General features: G+C 31.0%; 2 protein-coding genes across 5 annotated transcripts; both read left to right on the forward strand.

The window, feature by feature from the left end:
* Positions 1 to 604: 604 nt before the first annotated feature.
* LOC120087185 (COP1-interacting protein 7) lies at positions 605 to 7,338 on the forward strand. Of its 4 annotated transcripts, XR_005484454.1 has the most exons (11): positions 612 to 1,362; positions 1,447 to 1,629; positions 1,794 to 1,894; positions 2,138 to 2,190; positions 2,291 to 2,346; positions 2,430 to 2,582; positions 3,180 to 3,400; positions 3,647 to 5,394; positions 5,844 to 6,174; positions 6,270 to 6,380; positions 7,028 to 7,338. XR_005484454.1 is itself a non-coding variant. In XM_039044091.1 (10 exons), the coding sequence occupies exons 1-10, from the start codon at positions 1,304 to 1,306 to the stop codon at positions 7,040 to 7,042; spliced, it is 3,126 nt and encodes a 1,041-aa protein (XP_038900019.1). In that variant the 5' UTR covers positions 605 to 1,303; the 3' UTR covers positions 7,043 to 7,338. The 4 variants fall into 4 exon arrangements, 3 of the variants coding, with proteins under 3 accessions (XP_038900019.1, XP_038900020.1, XP_038900018.1); XM_039044091.1 differs by having other exon boundaries at positions 605 to 1,362; positions 5,844 to 6,380; XM_039044092.1 differs by lacking the exon at positions 7,028 to 7,338 and having other exon boundaries at positions 613 to 1,362; positions 6,270 to 6,448.
* Positions 7,339 to 9,296: 1,958 nt separating this feature from the next.
* Positions 9,297 to 11,409, forward strand: LOC120087350. The gene is made up of 3 exons (XM_039044340.1): positions 9,297 to 9,649; positions 10,568 to 10,773; positions 10,871 to 11,409. Exons 1-3 carry the CDS (start codon positions 9,560 to 9,562, stop codon positions 11,127 to 11,129), a joined length of 555 nt encoding a protein of 184 aa, XP_038900268.1. The 5' UTR covers positions 9,297 to 9,559; the 3' UTR covers positions 11,130 to 11,409.
* Positions 11,410 to 21,597: the final 10,188 nt, after the last annotated feature.

The raw sequence follows: 21,597 nt of genomic DNA on the forward strand, positions 1-21,597 counted from the left end.
ATTATTTAAATATTTTTTTTTTGTATATAGTTTGTTGCAACTTACAACTTTATTTCTAATTTAATTAGTCCTAATTGAGTGCAAGGAATCAAAAGCTATTTAATTCATCATATTTTGACTATAAATATAAAGTTAGAAACCAACCATTCTTTATAGTTTTATACTTTTTATGAGGTGTTATTTTGAAATTTTAGTTTTAATAACACATTTGTTTGATGGGGTGATATGATATAGTACCACTATTTAACTTTCATGTAATATACTAATAGCTTTTTGAAAAGAAATTATTGTAAATACAAATATTAAAAATTATGGACCAATAATTTAAAAACATTTTGATTGGACAACAAGAGCGTAGTTGAATCGACATAATATTTTATCAACTTCGTAGATTGAGGTTCGACCATTAGATATATAAAATTTGTAATGGTAGTTGAATGAGGTGATGGCGAGAGTTAGATGATGAAATTTGGATAATTTCTATTAAAATCTCTTTTCATGGGTATTTTTTAAAAAATTCATAGAGAAAGGAAAGAAGAGTACAACCATCATCATTTCACTCCATCTCTCAAGCTCTGAAACAGTAGTGTTTTAGAAGAAAACTGAAGACCTTCGAAACCCTTTTTCTTCTCCCCGAAATGAAAGCTTAGCTGCCTGTAAATCTAAGCTTGCGGTTGGTGCTTGCTTCTCTGGTTATATTCTTTGGCCACTTCTTCACTCTTCTTTCTATCTGAATCTTGCTATGAAAATGACAAAGTAAAGAAAGAAGCAAAATGAGAACACTTCAATAAAGCTTCCTTTTTCAACTTCAGCCTGTCTGTCTCTGTTAGCCCCACCATCGCCATTTGCTGTTTTTCTCTGAAAGCATTAGTTAGAACCGCCCCCTTCGAATCATTGTTTTGGATAAAGAGTGGAATTCAATTACCCTTGAATTCAATTGGGAAAATTTTTATGTGGATGAGTGAAGAAATACGAATTTGTCGGCAATTTCACATGGACCCACCTTTTTCAATAATGGACTAAAAAAATCCCTCTTCTTCTCATTCTCTGTACTCTTCACTCACTGTCCCATGTGCCAGCTCTATCGATTTCTGCTGGCGATTATACATTCTTTTCTATTCTCTCTCTTTCTCTCTGTTTCAACCCTTCCATGTGGAGATTGCAGTGAAAGCATTGCAACTAGCGTCTACTGTTTTTCCAGGCTTCAATCCAATGAATGGGCTGTTGAGGCTATGACCCATTTGTGAAATTATCTTTCTCTGTTGATTTTCTTTTTTCTCTGTGTTTTTTTTTTTGGGTTTTCATGGATCCTCGCACCCATCTGGATCATGCTCTGTTTCAGCTCACTCCCACTAGAACCAGGTTAATTTTTCTGAGTTTTTTTGAGAATTTTTTGTTTGTGTATCTGGGTTTTGTCCTGATTTTGGTGTTGTTTGTTTGTTGAAGATGTGAACTGGTTATCTCCGCCCATGGAGGCGCCACAGAGAAACTGGCATCTGGGCTTCTTCAGCCGTTTCTCAACCACCTCAAATGTGCTAAAGATCAGATTTCTAAAGGAGGTTACTCCATTACTCTTCGCGCAGCTGCAGGATCAAATGCTTCTTGGTTCACTAAGGGCACTCTTCAGAGGTCATTTCTTCCTTCTCTCGAACAATACTTCCTTGTCACATTGTGGATTCCATTTAGAAGATTATTAGAAATTAAAGTCAAAAGAGTTTTGGGTGTGCTGGATCCAAGCCTTGGCTGGTTTGTCATTTGCATAATCTCACTCTGTTGGGGATTTATTGATACAGATTCGTGAGATTTGTTAGCACGCCAGAGGTTCTTGAGAGATTTGTTACTACAGAGAAGGAGATCGTGCAGATCGAGAATTCTATGTCCACAGATGCAGATGGTAATGCATTGAACTTTTCATTTCTGTTTATTTATTTTCCTGGTTTGTTGGGTTTTTCTAAATTGTTTTTCCTGCTTATGATGCTGGTTTTCAAACTACAGCCTCAATTGGTACTGCAATGACCTTGTCCTTTATTCTTCAAATATGATATGATGCTTCCATAACTGGAGCTATTTAGACTTTCTGGGATTTTTGGGATGCATTCAATTAGACATCTTATGGTCTTTGACGTGCAATTTACAGGAAACACGACGACTGCTGATTGGAACTCAAAAAGATCTAGCCCCACCTCGAGGGTAAGTCATTTGTCTTGTCATTTCCCTGGAGATGCAATGTCTTGTGGATGTTCATGTAGTGATATTGGACCTTTTATTGTGATCGGGTTGGGGCAAACAGGTGAAGGGTGATTCCGATGAATATAAGGACGAAGCTGCATCGAAGGAGAATCCCAAGTAATATAAGCATTCATATATGTTAGATTTTATAAATGGATAGTCTCCAATGTACTGATTTTTCAGTAATGGGTAATCTACAGGATCCGTCTTCAACGTGTTCTAGAGACACGAAAGGCAGTGCTGCACAAAGAGCAAGCAATGGCTTATGCCCGTGCTTTAGTTGCAGGATATGAGCTGGATCATATTGATGATCTTATATGTTTTGCTGATGCGTTTGGAGCTTCACGTTTGAGGTATGAATTTTGCATTCGTGGGTATGATTGGCCAAAATAATTTATTTATTTTTATTAGAAGAAAAGGAAACTACTCCAGTATTACAAAATGTCGGCTTTTTCATCCATTTATTTAGCACAAAACAAGTATATTATTGAATGAGTGAACAAGTTGACAAGCTTGCATTTTAGTCATTATTTCTTTACCATGTTATCTTTTGACAAAGATGGCGTTTGTCATCTTGAACATGAATTTCACATTTGAAGTATGAATAGAAAATCAAGCAATTAATCAATCCACTATTTGGATTGACAACAAGTGGATGGCATTTTTTACTTTTTAGGCTCATACTTATTTGGTGTTTAAGTTGGTTTCTGCCATTTATCTTTTGTTGATAGCTTTGAAGTTATTTACGGTTTCACATATGATAGTACCTTTGTTGTTTTACTCCTTAAAAAGATGGATCGTTGTCTCTTGAGGACAGGCACTCTGGATTCAGATTATTATCGATAAATATCTGTTTGTTTTCTCATTCATGGCTTTGCTTTTCCATTTTTGAGAGAGGATTTGTTTAAATATTAGATAAAGCATAAAGTACTATAATTTTCTTGATTTAGGGAAGCATGTATAAACTTTGTGGACTTATGCAAGCGAAAGAATGAAGATAAGCTCTGGATGGACGAAATAGCAGCTATGCAGGCATTCTCTCAGCCAGTATTTCCTTACTCAGAAACTTCTGGTATCATACTAGCCGGTGAAGACAATGAAACTAATGGCAATGCTCAACCATCAAGATCGGATTCGACTGCAAGTCAAGGAAGTTTGGATAACAATCAAGGTATGGTGTATATGAATTTTCTAATTAATAAAACTGTGGATATTTAGCTTTTGAGGCGTTGATTCACATATACAGGATACTCTTAGACATTGTAATTCAATATATGTTCCACTTCCACCTAAGCTGTCGATTTGTCTGAAAACTAGTTCATGGGTTTGAATTGCTCTCTTACAGCGAGAAAGAAAAACACGCTTGTATAAACAGATCTCTGATTGATTTAATTTTACATGGTTGAAATCTATGCAGATGGTAGCGTTCCAAAATCAGGACAAATTCCAATGTTGAATGGGAAAGCTCAAGTGCCAATGACATGGCCCAATCTTCCTCCTCAGTATATGCACAACTTTCAAGGTCCTTTATATCCTCCATATCAAGGATATCTTTTACCCGGAATGCAGATGCCACCACCATATTACCCAGGGAGTATGCAATGGCAATCAAATGCTGAAGACTCGAATATTGCTTCTGATCGAGAACCCAATGGTCGTAGGAGTTCTAAATCTCATAGGAACAAGAAGAAACTTTCACATAAGGAGGTTCACAGAACTTCAGAACAAGAAGGAACTACAGAGTCCAGTGAATCCAGTGTTGATAGTGAATCAGGTGAACACTCCGATGATGAAATAAAGCAATATTCAACGGAAAAGTTACGTAAGAAAAGACATGGAAAAAAATCCTCAAGAACGGTCGTTATACGAAATATCAATTACATAACCTCAAAGAGGAATGGTGAAAAGGGCAACCAATCAGAGGATGATTCATCGGATGAGGGTGAATTTATTGGTGGCGATTCCATCAAACAGCAGGTAGAGGATGCAGTTGGGACGTTGGAGAGAAGACATAAATCAACCAATCGTCACCAAAAGAAACAGAATGGCTATGGCAATGCCGATGGCTTAAATGATTCGGAAGGACAGGAGACTAACCGGGTATCAAACAATTCAGAAGGAGAAAAGATCAGTAGCCCATGGGATGCTTTCCAGAATCTTCTTATGAGAGAAAAAGAGCCGGATAACTCTGGTGAACTGCCCTCAGTTCAGAATCAAGACGGCCATTTTACAATCAAACCCGAGGGAAGGTCACCTATGCTAAACTTGGAATCAGAGAAAGCACCGAGACAGCGTGAAGTTTCAAGTGATTCTTTCCTCGTGACAGATAGGAATTCAGGTAATGAAGGGAGAACACATATTGAAAATTTTGAAGCTGGTGATATTGCCAACCCAATTAATAGGAGAGAAAGTACATATGAAGAGTTATTATTTTCACAAAGAGGTGGAGAATCAGGGAACAATGCGCATTCCACTTTGTCCGATTTTACCAATGTGTCTTCCAGAATGAAAAACAAAAGAGGAGATGATTGGTTTGTCAGCAATCCAGCTGATAAATCTGAAAATGGGTATCACAATGTAGGTCCCAGAATTTACGACACCGACCTCTCTTCATCAGCTCAAGACCACTTCTATGCAGAGAAAAACAAGAAAGATGTTTTGGCGGATGACTCTTTCATGATTCAGCCTCGACCATTAGTTGATGACCAATCTGACTTTCAATCTAGACGAGACATAAGCATGGTATCCGACATTGTTGGGGATGCCGAAAATGAGTATGTCAAACAAGAAACCTCAAGAGATGATAAGCCTGCAACCTTTGGTGTCAGTGAACCAGATGACCTTTACATGATGCTTGATCGAGATATAGCTGTGGAGCATACGGTAGCATCTTGGACCCCAGAAATGGACTATGAAAATAATTTTTCGACCATAGCCAATAGTAAGCACAGTGATATTGAAGCCAACGGCGGTGATGATAACGAGTCACCTGGTTTGGAGAAGAGCAATAAAAATAAAGAAACAGGGGGCAAAGTTCCAAGTAAAGAAGCAAGATCCAAAGCTTTAGCAGGATCTCTTGTCAAAGGCAAATATGATGTCCAATCAAGAACAAGAAAACCACTTTCTGGAAGCAGAACTACAGTTCATAAGAGCAAATTTGAAAAGGTATTTTGATATGAATTCAAGCTTCGAATATGCACACGTGCACACATTTACACATGGTTTTCTTGCCTTTCTGCACTTGCTTTTGGTCAAAATTCTCTGGTGGGCCTCGATTTTAGCTTCTACCAAAATGCACTTTGCATGGTCATTCTCTTTAAATCTTTTTATCTTCTTTAACTCTTCTGTTACCAGAGTTCTGAATTTCATCATATTTTTGGCATAATATGGTCTCATAAAATTCTCGCGGCAAGTTCTTTTTTCCGTTGTTCTTATTTTGGATGTGGTTAACTTTTTCACTTTCCTTTTCTCATTTATCGATGTTTCTCTAAGAGAGATCAAGTTAAAGTTGCATTTTCATTTTCCTTGAGAAAACCAACACTTGCACTTTCATGGATGATTTCCAAATTTTAACTATTTCTTTTTTCTTTTCAATGTTTGTCTTAATGTTACAGGAAGAAGAGACCAGAAGGAAAATGGAAGAATTGGCGATTCAACGCCAGAAAAGAATTGCTGAAAGGAGTGCTTTTAGTAAATTTGGTACTATGAGTTCTAAGCCTGGTGTATCTAAGATTGAGAAGCCAAAAAGCCAATCCCAGGTTCAAGAAGCCAAGAAGTCACCTAAGCCTGTACTTAGGAGCTCAACCATTGATCGCCTTGCAACCGCTCGTACACCTCAGAAGGTATCTGCAACTCAATCACCATCAGGTCAACCAAATAAGCCAATCTCAAGAGCAAATGGCATTAGCACTCGTACCTCATCAGAAAAGCTCCCTAAAACTGACAGTAAGAACCTTATCTCGAACAAAGTAAAACCTTCCAATTTAAAAAACGGGCACAAGAAATTGAGTAAGGCACTTTCTTCTGATTCTTATGGCCAGACAACAACGGATGGCAAGGAAGACGCAGCAGCATTACAAGCTGAGTCGGAAATACCAAATGCAACTCAACCAATCGACAACATCGATGATGATATGGAAGATATTAAGGAGGTACACACTACCCATTCAGTCGAGGAAAATGATGAAACTTTTATTACTCGAGGAGATGCATTAGTTCACAGAAGTGGTAATGGTAATTCAAACGACAAGGTTTTGTCTGTCCCAATTGAAGATAAACTTGAACAAAACCAGTTTAAAGGTGTTGATGATGATGCTGTTGATTTATCTAAAGCACCTCTAGTTCTTAGCGAAGAAAAAAACATTTCTAATGGTCACAGTGAACTTACTCCTGAAAAGATAGTCGATTTTGTGGTTTTGTCCGATAAAGCCTTAGGCCCTTCAGGCTTGAATGCTGGTGAAAATGGGGTAGCTGATCATATTGTAGCCACACCCGAAATTTCTGAGATCGAAATCTCGACTCCTCCTCCCTTGAGTAACGAGATGATCTCGGAGTATACAACACACTCCAGGAAGAAATGGATGAGTGATGAAAACTCTCCCAAAGCACCTAAAGGATTTAGAAAGCTGCTCTTTTTTGGACGTAAAACCCGAAACACCTCCACAGATTGATCCTCCATCTCTATTTTCACTTGTTAATTCAATTCTGTTCTAGCCGATGATTGTCTTGAGTTGTTTGTTGAGATTGAGTTCAGTAACCATGTTGGATGGACTGCTTAAATTGTTTGATTATTCTGCAGATAATACGTGAGTGATGACTGAGATGAAGCAAATAGATGATCCTTGTTCTTAATAAGGCCATGGATGATGCTGCCATGTTTGGATTTGTGTTGTAATTTATATTGTTTCATTTTTTCCCCTTTTCTATTGGAGTTGCAGAAGGTAAAGTTTCTTCATTTTTTTTCTTTTCTAGAGAGAGTTGTAGAAGGCAATGCTTCCTTATTCAGTTTGTATAATGTTATACAGTGTAATAATTGTAATTTCTGTTCATAATTATGTTTGTAATTCAAACAATGTCCCAAAATAATCACTTCTGAACTGCATTCTTTCCCTTGTTTTCTCCTCCCAACTGTTTTTGTTTCTATGTTAAAAAAAAAAAAAAAGAATGAATCAAAAGATGGAAATACCCTTCATTTAGGGATTCTTGTATAGTTTAGGCATTCTATTCTTTCACAAGATGAGAGGATAATATACCCCTTTGAACATGAAACTGTTCACTCACTGGTATAAGTTTGCTTAGCCATCTTCCATTTCAACGAATAGTTTCTCGTAGGTGGTAGATACACACTCACTATATCTATATATCTACGTTGATAGTCTTTTGCAAAAAGTCTCCCTCTCTCTCTACTAAATCGACGTTTTTAGGTCAAATCAAGCCTAGATCCAACTGAAAAACGGAATGAAATATTCTAAGATGCTTCGTAACTTCAACAAGCCCATATTGTTTCCTTTGGAAAAAGATTCGAGTTTCAAACTTTTATCTAAGAAAGAGCTCTTGTCTTCAACTCAAGACACAGCAGAACATTCTTTCTGCAATGCAAGGATTCATTATCTCAACTTACTCGATGGCTCCCAGATGATATGGTGCTACTATATGATAAAACAGGCATGGACTAAATTTGAGATTTTAAAACATAGATCAAGACATGAGTCTTAAGTCTTATGCATCATTATTATTATTAATATTATTATGTAACACAAAACAAAACATCCTCCAAGGATCTAGATCTGGACATATCTGGGCCCACAGGCTTTTACTAATAAGATGACATGGCATCCTTTTGATTGGATGATTAATATCAGTGATCTGTGTACAGACTGTATAATATTGACAACTGCACTCTGTTATGTTATGCTGCTTTCTTGGAATCCCAACTGTTGATTTGATCAAGAAAGAAGTGATATCAGCCATTGGATTGTTTTTTCTTTTTTTCTTTTTTTTCTTTTCCTTTGAGGACATAATGGGAAATGAAGAAAGCTGGTGGGCTTTAATTGTTCTGGAAGCATCTGCCCACTTCTTTCCTTCTCTAATACACAAAATTTCCCCCACCGACAGTCAGGTGAGGCATCCAATTCTCTCTCAAATTCCCATTGTACCCTTATTTATTTTTAAAGAAAAGGAGAAAATTTATTTCCCCTAATTTCTTGCCTTTATTTTAAGTTTCTCTTCTAGGTGAAAACTCATTTTATTCTTATATTTTGAAAAAAAAAAAAAAATTACTCACTTGAATTTCAAGTTAAACCTATGTTTGTATATCTATTCGATTATCTAATCATAATTTGTTATTTGGTGAATTCTTCGTTTCTTTTTTAAAATATTTTTAATATCTTTTTGTGTATGATAAGAATGGGATACATAGATGCACTTAAGTATGACTCGTTTTTAAAAGCTTTTAAAGTCAAAGTGAGCACAATATAAAGTTTGTACTATCGACATCGAGGTGAGTATATCTCAATATATAATTAGCATGTATTATCTCGTTTGAGGTTAAATGTTCAAATCTTTATACTCTCATTTATTATACTAAAAAAGAGAGAGGATAACTTATAAATTGCAAAGTTTTTTTAATTCAACAATTGCAGTAGTGAGAGACCAAACCATAAACATTTAGAATTATAATTAGTATTTTATCAATTAATTATACTCAAATTGATAACCAACAACCTGATTGTTGAATTTACTTTCCATCTACTGACATCAACGGTAAAATTTAACATCATTATAAGAACAAACCAAAACTCTTAAAACCAAAACGAAAATTAACATAAATCATTGAACTAGCTTAACATATTTTATATTTCTTTTAAGAAAATAATTAACATTTTCCATCTAAAAATAATTCTACAAACAAAAACACTTATTACCATTTATCGATGATGCATGTCTAATATTAAGCTATGCTAAATCTCTTGGAGTGGTTGGAACACAACACTTGAAAGCTCAGTTTTTTATTTTTCTTTATTAAATTACTCATTACATTTTTTGAAATTCAGACACAATATGGGCATAATGGGGATTTGGGTATGCCACTGGCAAAGATGTTGAGAAGTTCTTTTCTCTTTCTAATTTTGCTTCTTCTTCACTGTTTTCATCAGTGCAGAGCTTCCTCTCTGTTTCTCATATAAACCCCAACCAGAAGAGAGAGACAGAGACAGAGACAGAGGCAGAGGCAGAGAAACATTGCTGAATCTGCTCGAGAATTGAGTAGAAACAGATAAGAGAGCAGATCTGGGGGAAATAAAGCCTTTCTAACAGACCATTTCCTCAATCAATGGCTTCCAAATTGATTCTGATTATAGTTTTTGTACTCGACGTTATTGCTTTTGGCCTGGCCGTTGCCGCTGAGCAAAGAAGAAGCACTGTAAGCTTCAGTCTCTCTGTCTCTCCCTCGCTCCATTGTCGTTTTCTTTGATGCTTTTTACTGCAATTTTTGTCGATTTGGGGTTTTTTGCTTTCTGGGTCTGTTTGATTTCTGTGATTCTGTTTGTGGGTCGTTTTGGGTTTGCTGAAATTGGTATTGGAAAATCGAATTGTAGAGAATCTTGCCTTTTCTGAGTTTTTCTTGGCCACCAAACAATGATTTGTAGGTTTCTGCTTCAAATTAGTTTGTTCATTGTTGATGAATGTGGTATCTGTCCATCTCCATCAATTAGGGTTAATGAATTGTAGCTTTAGTAGTTAAAGAGAAGGAAAATGGAAAATGATAATATATTGGTATGAATATTATGTTATGTACAATGTCAGGGAAATGGTGAGAAGATTGTTGATATTTTCATGATTTAAAGCAGACTAACTAAGAATGTAATTCAATAGTGAGTTAGTGACTATGTCTTGGCTTTTCCAAAATGCAATTCTGAACTGTTTTTAATTGAAGTAGAAGGGAACTTCCATAGATTTCTCTGTTTCTTACTAAGCACATTGATTCGAAAAGGTTGAGGCGTCTGCTTTCGATCTAGACAATGGTAAAATTGAGACAACTCTTGTGTTTTCACTATCGTTCACTCATTCAAATTTCCATGAAGCTGATCTTGCTGATAAGCTGTATCAAATGGGAGCCCTTATATTTGAACAAGCTGAAAATTGCGAATTCGATAACTCGTTTTGTTCTGTACCCTTTCGGTTTCTTCTTTACTTAAGAGATCAAATAGTTGGTTTCAACTGATTAGTAATGCCTATATGATAATGGTACATTGATTTTGAATGGTGTTGGTAAATCTAACTGCAAATTGGTTTGTTGTTAAGAAGTAATCGAATCGTGTATAATATTGTCTGATAACAGGCCAACGTTGTGCAAGATAAAGAAAAAGAATACAACTACTGTGTGTATGACTCCGACATCTCGACAGGCTATGGAGTTGGTGCTTTTCTACTTCTCATGGCCAGCCAGACCCTCATAATGGTAGCTAGCCGATGTTTTTGCTGCGGGAAGTCGTTGAGTCCTGGAGGTTCAAGGGCGTGGGCTGTTATCCTATTCATAATCTGCTGGTAAGTGAAGCTATTTGTGATCTTCACTCCATCAGTTTAGCCTTGAGCAGAAAACTTCAAACTAAAGGGTTCTAACCCAATACACACAATCTTGCAGGGTGTTTTTCTTTATTGCTGAGGTTTGCTTGTTCGCGGGTTCGGTAAGGAACGCCTACCACACCAAGTACCGAACCATGTTCGGTGACAATCCTCCGTCATGCCAAACTTTGAGGAAGGGAGTTTTCGGTGCAGGTGCAGCCTTCATTTTCCTCAATGCCATTGTATCAGAACTCTACTATGTATTCTACTCCAAGGCGAGAGAAAGCTTCCTTCCATACGGTGGAGAAACTGGTGTCGGCATGGGAACCTACAAATGAGTGAATCCGTAGTTAAGTTTAGTAGGTTCCTCTCACGTTATATCGACGTTCCCGGATCGATTTTGAGATAATTTTGCATATCAACTACTGGTTTTAGTTAGGAAGAAATATCAGTATCATAATTTTTACTGTGTAGTTCTTTGTTCTCTCTCCTTTTAACCAGCGCTGTTGGGTTTTTCTTTTTCTTATTGGTGGATTGTTACATTTGTATTGACAATAAGAGACTTCCTATAAATATCTGTATCTTTTATAAGACCTCAGTGACATATTTGTTCTTGTATTTTCCATTTTTACCAATGGGTATTTGATAATATTGCTGAAAAACTTAGAAAATTATGCATTTGAGATTCTCATATTCTTCTTTTAGTGCTCTTCTTATGGCCCAACTGATAAGGTCTTGTTTGGCACCCACTAAAAGAGGGATATATAATACTAGTAGTGATTTGCAAAATTACAAATTATAAGGTTCTGTTTTGTTACTCTCTTTTTATTTTGGTTAAAATCTCATTTTTAGTTTATATACTTTGAACGACATTTAATTAGAGACTAAAGTTAATTTTTACTGGAATTTATGGTAAAAATTTAAATTGATAATAATTTTTTTCTAAAAGAAAAAAAAACAACAAACTAGCCGTAAGAATTATATTTAAAATTAAATTGGAGAATTAAAAGTATATAGATTAAAATTGTAAAATTGTAAAATCTAGAGGCTGAAATGATATTTTATAACCTTTTATTTGTTTATCATTTGTTTATCATAGGAAATCATTCATTCAGAGGGATGTCCAAGTCATGATTTTCATGTACATTTGAAACTTTGTAACTTAGTTTAATTTGATACCTTTGAAAAAAAAAAAAAAAAACTAAGATTATGCAGAGAATATGAAAATTTAAGTTATAAACTCACACTCTATACAAAGAGCCAATTTAAACATAACTCAACTGACATAAACTTGTATTATCAATTTCGAGAATAGATTGACTCCACACTCCATATATGTATTTATATTCATTCTTAAATTTAATAATTAAGATAAAGCACAATTGAATAAGAATGAAAATCAAATTATTTATCTTTTTTTTTTTTTAACAATTTAAGATTATTATTGAGAGCTTTTTTTTCTTTTTCTTTTTCTTTTTCCTAACGCCAATATGTGGAGTTGGAAATTCAATCCTTTAACCTTTTAATCAAGAGTAGATATGCTTAAACTAGATGAACTATACTTTGACATTGTTTTAGAGCACAAAAAAAAGACAATTACAAAATACGAATATTTATGGTTTTTTAATTTTTTTTTTTTTAATTCAACTAACACATAAAATCAAGATTTTTGATAGAGAATATATGTCTTAATTAATCGAGCACATTAAACTATATTTAATACAAACTTCTTTATGTAGTCTTAAAATAGGTTTTTTTTTTTTTTTTTTTATGTATCATTTTCCATCATGTCTGCCTTAGATTTTTGGTTATATTTATCCCATTAATATAAGCTAAAGACAAAGTTGAATATCCTAAAGATTTTAAAAAATAAAATAAAATTGATTTTATATATAAGAAATAAAAGAATGATTTGAGTAATAGAAACATAGGACATGAGGCATAGTGACAAAGCAAAACGTAGCATTCATTTTTGTTTTGGACAATACCTAATGTGGAGAATGATGTGACCTTATCAAATGGTGCAAATTTAATTTGTTGCCAACCAACTCCAACTTTATTGCCAAATAATAATAACAATAATAATTACTATTAGTATTATGACAATTTTTATTTGAGAATTTGATATTATAAATATCGGTAAGATACATGGAATATCTTTTCATTGTCAAATTAATTTGGGATACAACTTCGTATTTATCTAATATGGTATTAAATGCCAAAAACTTTATACAAATATTCGGTGCATAAAAAACTGGATTTTGATCCTGTAAAGACGAATCAAAGTACATCATCTTTTGAGAATCATGTTCAGGATCTAACAAAGACGTATAACTCAGTTTGAAAAATAAAACAACTAAATTTATGATTTAAATATTTTCTACAAATCAGTTGAGGTTAATATTTTGTAGATATATCCGTAAAATTGAAATATCAACATCAATATTTTAAACCTTGGCTTTGAGATAGAAACTCATGTTTATCTGATACACCTAGACTTTGAAAGTTTTAGGTGTCGTTTGGTAACCATTTGGTTTTTTTTTTTTTTTTTTTTTTTTTTTTGAAAATTAAGCCTTAAACACTACTTCCACATCTAAATTTCTCTTTGGTTATCTACTTTTTACTAATGGTTTAAAAAATCAAGTCAAATTTTGAAAATTAAAAAAAAAAATTTATAAAAGCTTGTTTTTATTTCTGGACTAAGAATTCAATAATTGTACTAAGAAAATAGACATGATCTTTAAAAACCAAAAATAAAAAACGAAATGGTTACCAAACTGTGCCGAAAAAAATACTCTTGAACTCCTCTTCCTCTTCCTCTTCTTCTTTTGTTTATAAACAATATAAATTGTTGTGGTTGTTAGATGTCTAAAAATTAGAAAAAGTAAATATATTATCACTCTTATATAAAATTATGGTTATGATTATCATTTATTTCATCTTAAAAGTCATCGTTAAAATTATTTACATAACCACATTTTAAACATCAGTTGTTAAATGATTTATTTGAATTATGTTGTAATTAAAATGAAATCGTGTATATCTTGCAATTCTTCCGCATTAACCATTGTGTAAATTTTCATTCTATTTTATTGGAAAGAAACTCGTAAAAGATATTTTCTTTTGAACATTCATACTACAAAGTAAACTATTTAAAATTGATTAATCAAATCTCAATATCAAAAGGCATTTTTGTATAATTTAAAAGAAAAAATTATATATATATATAACTTCATTTCTAAATTTTAAGTCTGACAAAAGTGAAATGAAGATGATAAAAACTAAAGGAATCCAATATTATTGGTGGTTGCTATAAATAGCTCTAAATAGTAGTATGCTTTTTCTAAATAATAATTATGACAATAATGATAATAAAACAAGGCTATAACTCATAAGCCTATAAAACATAAATAGAAGTACAAATAATTTGATTATGGTACTTTCATATGAATTTTTTTATGGAATTATAATCAAACCAATCACATTTAAAATAATATAATTAGTATTTTATTCATCAAGTCAAATTTAAATTGACAAAAATAATAAATATATTCGAAATCTTCCTCATATACTTGAATCGTAGTACTATAATAAGATCGTTATTGAATCTTAATTTGATTGATATATATAGGTAAGTCTTACAATGAAAATTTAAAAACTAATTAAAAGTAACTTTCAAAATTTTGTTAATTTGATTCGAGACTTTTAAAACATTTCATACAATTAGACAGTAATTAATTATATTATCTTAAAATTTACAATAAATTAATAGATGTACCAATTATAAATTTATAACAATGCCAGTAGATTTAAGTTGAAATTTTAGGAATAGAATTAAGATTTCAAGATATATAAACAATAACATCTCTAACTTGTACATGTGTTGTTTGTCCTCATCATTTTTTTTTTTTTAAAGTAAAGTCTAATTACAACATTGCACATGATGAATTACTTGTTATATATTAATGGTAATTAGGCAAATAAGCTTCGATTTCTCTCTCCTAACCTATAAACAAGAATGACAAATATCAAACAAACTTATTTTATCCAATTAGACTTTATCTTTAAGGGAATTAGACTTAATTATTAGCTCATGAACTCTTTAATACTATAATCACAATGATACTTTTTTCATGTGTTAGATTATGGGTTAGCAAGACCCAAATAATTGTTACATCTATTCTAATATATATATATATATATATATATATAATGGATATTTAATGGATATAAAATTAACTTTCTTTTCAATTTACTCTTTATTACTTTACAATTTTCTTTATAGTTCCATAAGTTTTTGAGATATAGTTAGTTAAGATGTGCGAGGAAGATTCACTTTTTTGGATAATGGAGGAATTTTTTTAGTACTACAATAGTATATATTTGTTATTTTCGTATTATATTTGATACGTTATGAAATGATATATCACACAATTCTTAAAGGTTTCTTCTATAATAAATAATGAATGGAGGTCGAGGTAGTCATAGTACTAAAAATTTTTCCTACAATATTAAAATATGAAAAGTATTCTCATTCATTATTTGTTGAACCAACATTATTTAAGAATGATATGAGATTTATAACATTAAAGATTTATTGGTAAAAAAATATTAATATGAATAGAATGAATAGTAAGAGACTATAACTTTTCTATATAGGGATGCTTTCAAATAAAAAAAATTGAGTTAACTTATTTACCAATATAGCAAAATTTCATTATCTATCAATGAAAGACCGCGATAGACATCTAGCAGTATTTACAGTGATAGAAGTCTATCGTAGTCTATCATTGATAGACTGTGACATTCTGCCATACTTAAAAATATTTTTAGCCGTTTTTACCTTTTAAAACAATTACTTCAAATTTTTAAACTTTTTATCTTCAAAATTTCGAGAAATTATTAAATGAGGTGATCGTTACAATTATTTCATCTTATTTTTACATATTATTGATTGAGAGGCTACGAAAACTTAAATATCTAACTATACATAAAAGAATATATGTTAATTACTATTGAATTATACTCGATAACTCAACGACTGTAGCATGTCCCGTAGTTGCCATAACTATAAGGTAAGATTCTCAAACTTTGCCGACCTTCCTCCATGTACAATAATAATGCTATCCTTATGCAAATTGCTTCTTTGTAATTTAATGGCCAAAACTGTACCACAAAACAGCACATGCCGCACCCCATCGCCAATCTCCCACATGCTCTCAACCTTTTCTTCTAATTTTCCACTTTCTTTATTATTCTCCAAAATAATATTTCCGTTGAATTTTGACAAAATATTAAAAATATACTTATCTCGCATTAAAAAAAAAAATTAAGAATGGTTCCATATCGTTGCAGTTAGAAACATGACTTGAAGCTTCTGTCTGCTAATTATTCTGTGAGTAGTATAAAAATTTTGAGAATGTGTAATTAAGATCAGGGAGAGAATTATTCTGTGTGATTGTAACAAATTTTCACGTAGAAGATTTCTTGGTGGGTCGTAATTTTTCTTTGGATTGGATTTCTTGTTTTCTTTAATTTTTTCGGTCATTTTTCTGTTTATTCCTATAGTAATAGTGAGAGGTTTTTCTCAATAATATGTACCTCTTAAAACCATATTAGATAAACATATATAAGTTTTATCTCAAAATTAATGGGTAATAAGCAATATCAAGTATTTGTTTGGTCTTCATAAACTCTGATACCATATTAAATAAATAGAAAGTTTCATCTAAAAAATATTTAGTAATAGAATGAGTATTCTAGCTAACAAGGGTTTAGCTCAACTGACATTTATATCTATCGAGAATCAATCGACAATTATGATGAGATAATTGTTGATTGTTTTGTTTTGGCCATTTATGGACATGGGTGGTGTTTGTTTAATTAAACCCTTTTGTTTGGTGAAAGTTTTTGTGGGATTGTTTGAATTAGAGAACCAGCTCAATGGGGTTGGCTTAAAACTTGAAGAAAACAATGCAGTGGCTGCAGATTTAGGACAGCTTTGAATTCAATAACATGTTTCTCTCACACGGTTGTTTGTGAGCACCACATGTTTGTGAAAATGTCCAAACCAACCTTTTCTTTTCCTTCTTCCTTTTTTTTTCCCTAAATTATTTTAAAAAATGCCCATAAACTTTATTAACTCTTTCAAAAATGCATTTGAACATATTTGAAGTAAAATGTTGGATGAAATGTTAACATGTTTGAATGTCAGTTTATTTCAAACTTAATTCAAACAAGAGTTCATGTCCAACATTTTAAAGGGTTATTGGAAGTGCTAAATTAGTTATTATAATCAGTATTTATCACGGTTTGTATTTGTGATGAAGACTATTTTAGACTATTTGGGGGTCCGTAATGAAATGTGGGTTTGAATTGTAATGTAATCCAAAATCCATGTTTGGATTGAACATTTTGGGTCTAATTTGTTATATTAAACTCACTTCGTTCTGACAGTTTTTAATTCAACCCTCTTTTTTACTATTTTCACATTTCATGATCCTATTTTCGTTCCACCTTTGATTCTTCATACACCTTTAATGGGTGTCGCGATGGGTCTATTTGCGATATTACTATGTATTATTTTGGAGATTTATAATTCTTCCATTTTACTGGACGGAATTTCAAGCAATTAGATAGTATTTGCAATTTCTGAGGGTCGTTCTAGCTTTATACGAAATTCTTGATTAATAATAAGATAAATCAATTTTTGGGTTCTTGGGGGAACTCCATAGATTTAGAGAATTGGTTACTATTCCCGAATCGCACAAAAGAGATTAAAAAAAAAAAACTAGGGATATTGTAATGTAATAAATTGGTATAAAAAATAGACAACTCAAGGCAAGTCGAAAAAAAGACAGTCGAATCAAAATAATTTGTGTTAAGTTCTATTTCTTTCAGAGGGCAATACTCTTCTGAATTCTAATAATCCATATTACATTTTAGCCTCCCAAACAACCCTTTTTTAGTTTGTAGGTTATAAATAATTTGGAACTTCAATTATTATACCAAGACATAAAAGGCAAGTTGGAAGCCCAAACGTCCCCTAAAAAAGTATTTTTTGAGACGTTCATAAAAGATCAAGTGCAATGTATCACAACGTTGGAAAGAATAGAGTTTTTTTTTTCTTCTACAAATAAACAGTTGTTTTGTTTTTGTTTTTTTTTTTTTTTATGAGGGTAGATGATGAGGCAATGAGAAATATGACTATTTGGGGTAGCTATAAAGAAAGCCTAATATCATGGGGCATTGAAAAATGATTGGTTTAGGGGTCTGTGTGTGACAGATTCTTACTCTTTGAATTTGGACAAAGAAACTGATGTTGTGAAAAAGATGCATTGTCTTAGTACAATGAGGCAAGATGGCTGGCTTACCACCTTTCTCAGCTGTGAATTTAAATAAAGTCAATTCTATCAACATGACTAAAGCCTGTCAATCGCCCTCTTTTGCTTCCTTCTAATTCATTATGATACTCATATTGCAATTTACACTTTTCATTTTGTTAGAGCTTGGTTAAATTTTGTGATATATACCATTCTCGATTCTAATCAAATCATCTCGTTTCTGAGACATGGTTAACGGTCCAAAAAAAAAAAAAAAAAACTTATAAAAGAATGATTTTAAGACATATTTGAGACTCATTTAAGATTTAGATTAATATATTTGACATGTTTTTCTTTTCTTTTTTATAACTAAATGTAGTAAGATCAAATGGTTGTCCTAACTAAATAGTTGAGGATGAGTTCAAGCTAATTCAGACATTTATATATATTGTGTTAATCGTAATTTACTATCTAAATTTACATATTTATTATATTCGAGACTTTTAGATTTTTAAAATATCTATTTAAGCTTGTTAGTGTTTTAAAAGTAATAATTGTTTGGATTGAATACAATTAAAACTGATTAACCTAACAACTATTTTTTTTTTATTCTGTGAAAAGATTATTAATTGATAGTTACAAAAACATGATAAGAATTGAAGTCTTTTTTTTTTTTTTTTTAAAAAAAAAAAGGAAGGATAATACCCCTTTTTTAATATAGATGGGTAACACTTGAACTAGTGTTTAAAGAATATATAAAAATATTTAATTTAATAATAATATATATTTTTTAAGTTTTAATACGTGAGAATGAAGATTTGTTGAAACCTGAAACCTCTAACTTTTTTATCTATATATTTTAACCAGTTGAATATTATAGTTGTGTTATCTCCATAATTTAATTACTTTGACTTTGGAGCATAGCAATCACTTAGAGTTATTTTTAAATATAGGAAAATATGTCAACTTTTTTACAAATATAGTCAAATGTTATAATCTATCAATGTCTATCAATGATAAACACTGATTGACATTTATCAATGTTAGTTATGTCAATCACTAACATTAATAAATGTCTATTAGTATCTATCATTGATAAATAGTCACATTTTACTATATTTGAAAATATTTTTAGTAATTTTTCTATTTAAAACAATTATCCAATAATTAATTTAATAGAGAGTAGTAGTTTGTAACTTGATATTTAATTAATAATTAATATTATTCTTTTCTTAAAAAATAATAATGAACATAATTCTTACTTGTCATTGCTTTTAGGCTTCGGTGATTTAATAAATACTACTTATTTGACTTTAATTAACATTATTCTTGCCTCATATAATGTCATATTTATTAATTTTTATGCTCGCGTACACCTTATCAACTTTCTCTCTCTTCTTATTCTCTACCCTCCATGAGGTTCAAAGTATATTTTTGTCCCAAATCTTAATATTTTGAAATGAAATTTTAAATTCTACATCGTGTTGGATAATCATTTTGTTTTTTATTTTTGTTTTTTAAAATTAAAGTTATGAATGCTACTTCTACCTTCTAATTTCTTTCTTTCTTACCTGTCTTTTTTTTTATATAGAAAAAACTAAGTCATATTTTAAGAATTGAAAATAGTAGTTTTCAAAACATTGTTTTTGTTTTTAGAATTTAGTTAAGAATTCAACCATTGTACTTAAGAAATATGCAAATTATTATAAGAAATGTGCACAAAATAAACTTAGTTTTCAAAGACTAAACATCAAATAGTTACTAAATGGGGCGTTAATATTTTAAAATGAAATAAATAACTGCCATTTTTTTTATGTGAATTAGCATGTAAAACAAAATTTATCTTATCCTTTCAAATAATTCCATTTCAAGAAAATATATTTGCTAAAACAATTTTTTTAATGCAAAATGTCTTTAACACAAAACACATGTTTAGAATAGTTTGGTTGTATAATTTGTTAATTCTGTTTTTGAAAAGTTAATTTTCCTAATTGTTTTGTTTTGTATGATTTTAAAAATTAACCCATATAATAGACTTTTTCAATAATAATTAGTATCTTTATCTGATTAAGCTATGTCCATATTAATTTGTGTTGTTGTATTTTACTATAAAATTTAGAGCAAATATCAATTTACACTTTTAAATTTCAGGATTTGTATCAATTTAAATCCTAAACTTTGAGGGTTATATCAATTTAAATTCTGAATTTTGAAATTATATTAATTTAAACCCCAAACTAATAATTTTATCAATTTAAACCCTAAACCTTTATAAGAGTATCAATTTAAATCCTGAACTTTCATAAATATATTAATTTAAACTCTGAACTTTTATGAATGTATCCAAATAAAACATAAGGGAGAGTTTAAATTGATACAATTATAAAAATCTAGAATTTAAATTGATACACATATAATAGTTCAGAGTTCAAATTGAAACCATTATTTTAAATTGATATAATTATTAATTTAAGCTTTAAATTTGTGATTTATCTCAAATTATTTCATCTTAAAGTACAGTTTTTTTTTTACCTGAAAAACCGAGAAAATAGAATTAAAGCATGACCACATAATTATAATAATAATAATTAAATAAAAGTAAATTCTTATATTCTCATATTTAATTCTAATACAGGCTGTTAGGAATCAAGGCACGAGGTTTTATTAATAACAAATGGTCTATCTNTATATATTTGAATTATATTAATTATAATTTGTCAATGAATTATTAATGAGAATTAAAAAGCATCCAAAGACATTGTCTATAGTTAGTGGGAAGGAGGATTCTTACACACATATATAATTGATCTACTTTTCTCTATTTCTAATTCAACCAAAAAAAAAAGTCTTCTATTTTTTGTTTTAAACAAATCTTTTAGTATTTTATTTTAGAAATATTTCATCAGTGATTCTTTCTAGAAGCTACCACAACAACCAAATGGAACATTTCTCCCTTCCTTTTTTTTTTCCCCTATGAAAATGACAATCTCTTAGAATAAATTTAAATTGTTTAATTCCATATTAGTTTTTGTATTATGGTTTAACATTCAAATTTTATGATTTTAACCCAAATTGCTTAATCTAAATGGAATTAGAAAAAAGAAAAGAAAAGAAAAGAAAACTCTCCAAAATTAAAAGTTTTTTTTTAATAAAATATTTCATCTTATTAAAACTAGAACAATTTCTACCCTTGGATGATATTAATGAACATTTTTCTAAAAAAAAAAGAACTACTTGATCGAAGCAGAGTATATTGCATGAAATTATATAAATGTTATGAGTTATAACATTGGTTGGATGCTATTACGCAAAGAATTAATGAAGAATCTAATTATTATTCATGACTCACACAAATATAAGACTTTACTTATTCTTAAATAGGAAAAATATAACCGTCAATTACGAGCTAATATTAAATTAATAATAAAGAATTAATTAAACTATTTTACAGTTACTAAAAATTTCTCATTTAATATTAAATCAA

The sequence above is a fragment of the Benincasa hispida genome, chromosome 9 (genome assembly GCF_009727055.1).
Source record: "Benincasa hispida cultivar B227 chromosome 9, ASM972705v1, whole genome shotgun sequence".
NCBI classification, from domain to species: domain Eukaryota; kingdom Viridiplantae; phylum Streptophyta; class Magnoliopsida; order Cucurbitales; family Cucurbitaceae; genus Benincasa; species Benincasa hispida.

Bases quoted from the DNA above. Each gene is read 5' to 3' on its own strand.
- LOC120087185 (XM_039044090.1), top strand. From the start codon at position 1,304: ATGGATCCTCGCACCCATCTGGATCATGCTCTGTTTCAGCTCACTCCC. The intron at 2,583-3,179 runs GTATGAATTTTG...TTCTTGATTTAG, and splicing joins TTTGGAGCTTCACGTTTGAG to GGAAGCATGTATAAACTTTG. The intron at 5,395-5,843 runs GTATTTTGATAT...TTAATGTTACAG, and splicing joins ATAAGAGCAAATTTGAAAAG to GAAGAAGAGACCAGAAGGAA.
- LOC120087350 (XM_039044340.1), top strand. From the start codon at position 9,560: ATGGCTTCCAAATTGATTCTGATTATAGTTTTTGTACTCGACGTTATT. The intron at 9,650-10,567 runs GTAAGCTTCAGT...GTCTGATAACAG, and splicing joins CTGAGCAAAGAAGAAGCACT to GCCAACGTTGTGCAAGATAA. The intron at 10,774-10,870 runs GTAAGTGAAGCT...ACAATCTTGCAG, and splicing joins ATCCTATTCATAATCTGCTG to GGTGTTTTTCTTTATTGCTG.